The sequence below is a fragment of the Sapajus apella genome, unplaced genomic scaffold (genome assembly GCF_009761245.1).
Source record: "Sapajus apella isolate SASKATOON/1434 unplaced genomic scaffold, GSC_monkey_1.0 scaffold2, whole genome shotgun sequence".
NCBI classification, from domain to species: Eukaryota; Metazoa; Chordata; class Mammalia; order Primates; family Cebidae; genus Sapajus; species Sapajus apella.
In genome coordinates this window covers 70,976,603-70,980,207 of record NW_022436942.1, presented here as the reverse complement: position 1 = coordinate 70,980,207, position 3,605 = coordinate 70,976,603, and the positions used below count along the sequence as shown (strand labels likewise).

Below are 3,605 nucleotides of genomic sequence, written 5' to 3'. Positions count from 1 at the left end.
TTTTTTGAGACAGAGTCTTGCTCTGTTGCCAGGCGCCAGGCTGGAATGCAGTGGCACAATCTCAGCTCACTGCAACCTCCGCCTCCTGGTTTCAAGCAATTCTCCTGCCTCAGCCTACCGAATAGCTGGGACCACAGGCAGGCATCACCATGCCCAGCTAATTTTTGTATTTTTCAGTAGAGATGGGGTTTCACCATGGTCTCGATCCCTTGACCTTGTAATCCGCCCACCTCGGCCTCCCGAAGTGCTGGGATTACAGGCATGAGCCACCGTGCCTGGCCCTGTTTGCAATTTCACATTATTTCCTTTGCATGCACAAACACATACGGGCATACATAGGCTTTGTAAAGCACAATCATGCTATACAACATTCTCAGCCTAGAAGAACCAGGAAGAAGGAATCTTTTAGTGGTGAAAACTGGGGACTCCTCAGGGATGCAATATATGCTGACCATTTGGTGATTCTCTGCAAGGAGTAGAAATTGCTCATGCCTTGTCAGGAAGAAAACATTTGCTGAATGCCTTTTAGGTCGCAGGCATTGTGCCACATACCTTGATAAGTTATCTTATGAGAAACGCAGGTGGACACTTCAGTATTTGAGACGTTCAACTGTACCCTTCCTTTCAGAAGTGCTGCCTGCACTCAATCGGGCATTGTCATTTAGTCCAGATTTTATCACTTAGCGTCAATCAAAATTATTGCAAGGGCTTTATCCGGTCAGTCCTGGTGGCCTAATCCAACTAAAATATATTTTTACTATGGCTGCTTTTTAAGATTTTTGCCATTTTGCTTCTCCCTCTTAATCATCTTAATAATTAATCACAATACTTGGATAACAGTGATAACGTCAATAGTAGCAATTTAGTAGTACTAATTTTCTTTTACTACTTTCCTTCTATTCATCTTTCACTTTTAATTAGTCCAAGCCAGACTTGTTTATGGAGAGTGGGAGAAATATCAGGGTCTAGGAAGGCTTCTCAGCAAGCCCCATGTTCTCCCAGGCTCCAGTGTGATCTTGGTGGTAAAAGTCACTCTACGTTCCCAATTTTAATTTCTACCTCTTATACACTAGATATTCCACCAGGGATGACCACAAAGCCTCTGGGCAGCTTGGAGTTGCTGGAGAGTTCCCTGTGTCACCCTCTTGATAAGGATTTATGGTGAACTATGAAGGAGATATAAGAGCCCTAGACCCAAGTCCAGAAGCGGATTGTCCAATAACTGGGTGGAAACACAGACACGATGTCAGGACATCCCTCAGGTAGACCAGGTGGCCAAGATCTGTCCTCGGTCCTAAAAGAAGAACCTGCTTTGTCCTACCTCGAGTTGGAGCCCGGGCAGTGTGCCTGGGCTCAGGAGCAGGCTGTTCAGGGGCAGCAGGCTCACTGACAGGCTCCTGGGGCTTGGTCTTCTTTATAGGCATAGGCTGTGGGAGGACCTGTTTGGGGAAGCCTTTGAAGAACCACGCTCCAGAACGCTTCCATACCTGGGGAGGAGAGACAGGGATTGAAGATGTGGCAGCCAAGTACTGCCGCTCTTACCTTCACGAGTGCCCATTTTTATCTTTCCTCTTTGTCCAAAGCACACTGACACAATAGCCAGCATGCTTCTCTTACTACTGCAGAGCCCTGCACAATTCATATTTATTCAGCCCACTCACCCTGAAAACTCAGTATAAAGGGCTTGAGTTTACCCATGTTATAGATGGAAAAAGTAGAATATCCAAAATGTTAAGGACTGGTCCAACAGTACACAGCCAGAGAATGGAAAAACAAGGGCTCACCTCCAAGTCTTCCATCCCTTAAATGTGGCATGCCCTCTACTACACTGGTTGTTATAAAGAGGGTGATCTACCTACAACTTCCCCAAGACCTCTGGCCTCTCTCCTGGCCCTGTGGGTCAGGACAGAGCAGCACACCCACGGCAGTGTGTGAAACATCTTCCACCGCCTCATCAGATTCATTCTCTACCCTGCTCTGTGCCCCAGGAGGCTGACCAGTATGGACTGCTCTAACTGGACTCCACCAAATAAACCTTGACCTCTGTTTTCAGGTTTATTTGGTCAAGGAGAGCACCAGGGATTACAACAAAACCTCTTGAAAGCTTGTATTGCTGAAGAGTTCTCTGGGCAAATAAGAGTTTGTAGTAAGGAGGAGGGTGGGACTATGGTGTTTATTTCCTTGGCTCCCCCCTGTCCCCTGGTAGTTGGACAGTGACTGCATTACTGTTAGGCTACTCCTATCTTCCAGTCTGGGAACCACTCCCTCCTCTCTCCCTTCAGTCTTAGGAGGGGAAACAGCAACCCTGTTGTTGCTGGTGCTAGGGTAACTCACCATCCCTTGCTGATTTCTCTTAGCTCTGTCTGGACCTTTGTCAATAACACCTTTATCAAACCCTTGATTACCCTACCGAAGCGTACCAGTGCTTTCCTGCCAGGCCCCTGACGGATACTGAGGAGAACATGGTTTTTTAAACATGATCCCAAAGGCAGAACTCTGCAGCAGTGGCCGGGGGATGAAGAAATTGGGAGAGAGAGAAAGGATTTAATTGAAGTAAGACGAGAAAGAAGCAGGACTGGGGAAGAGAGGGATGCCATGGGAGAAAGAAAAAGAGACAAAGAGAAATTGCAGAGAAAAAGGTGTGAAGATATGAGAAACAGCAAAATGAAAAAAGGGAAAAAAAGGCAGTAAGGATTAGAGGAAGAAAAGGGCTCAAACAAGAGGACAGTGTGAGGAAAGAATAAAACGGAAATAAGAAATGAAATAGAGAGAAAGGAAAGGTGTTAGGAGAGGAAGATCCATAAGGCAAGAAATGGGAGCAAAGAAAGAACAGAGGCCAGAGGGCAATGAACAGAGAGGGGAGAAGAGAGGATGGAAAGGAAGAAAAGAAATCACAGAAAGAGAGGAGGAGGAGAGAAATCCCTCCAAACACTGAGGCTCTGTCAATGTTCACTGCTGAACCGGGTCCTTTCATACCAATGTCTTAAGACATCTCTTAAGCGGGCCAAGGAAGGAGGGTGATCTAGGAGCCAGATGGAACCAGGGCACTCACCTCCCTCTGCTCGATGCAGATTTTGCAGAGCCAAACAGAATGCATGCGGTTGTTGGTCTCCACTCCGCACTTGGTGCAGACGTTCTGTGGTTGAAACACAGCCAACACACTCAGATGAGCCAAGTACATGGGAGGCACAGCAGCGTATTCCCCCACCTTCTCTTGGTGAGCGTAAGGAGGAAGAACTTTCCTCCATTCATCACCCTTCCTTCCATGAGCAAGGCCAGTTAGAATAAAGTTCCAATTTGAGTCTTATTTCCAGTAACAAGAACTTAAGTCATTCCCAGCACTGGATGAAGGAGTTCTCTAAGCGTCTGAATTTTCATCATCCACAAAGGGGAGATCATTGACATAATTTTTTCTAAAGAGGAATGGCCATATACCCATTTTGTGTCTTAATGTATTTTCTCTTTATTTCCAAAATGGATCTGCAACAACCTAGACTATGACTAGTTTAACTCCCCAAGGAGAAGGAAGATATCTGAGTAAATGCCATGGCTATGTGATGGAACACTATTCTTTATTGAATTTCCTGGAAGTGAAGGCAATTAGG

General features: G+C 46.0%; 1 protein-coding gene across 5 annotated transcripts in view; it reads right to left on the bottom strand.

Moving 5' to 3' along the window:
• RPH3A (rabphilin 3A) overlaps positions 1-3,605 on the bottom strand; it is a 342,156-nt gene that overhangs the window by 31,291 nt on the left and 307,260 nt on the right. For all 5 annotated transcript variants that reach the window (XM_032240317.1, XM_032240332.1, XM_032240323.1 and 2 more), the window contains 2 exons: positions 3,053-3,136; positions 1,322-1,487 (listed from right to left, as the gene is read on the bottom strand). In XM_032240317.1, coding sequence (XP_032096208.1) covers positions 1,322-1,487; positions 3,053-3,136 — 250 coding nt within the window. The remainder of the gene's footprint in view (positions 1-1,321; positions 1,488-3,052; positions 3,137-3,605) is intronic.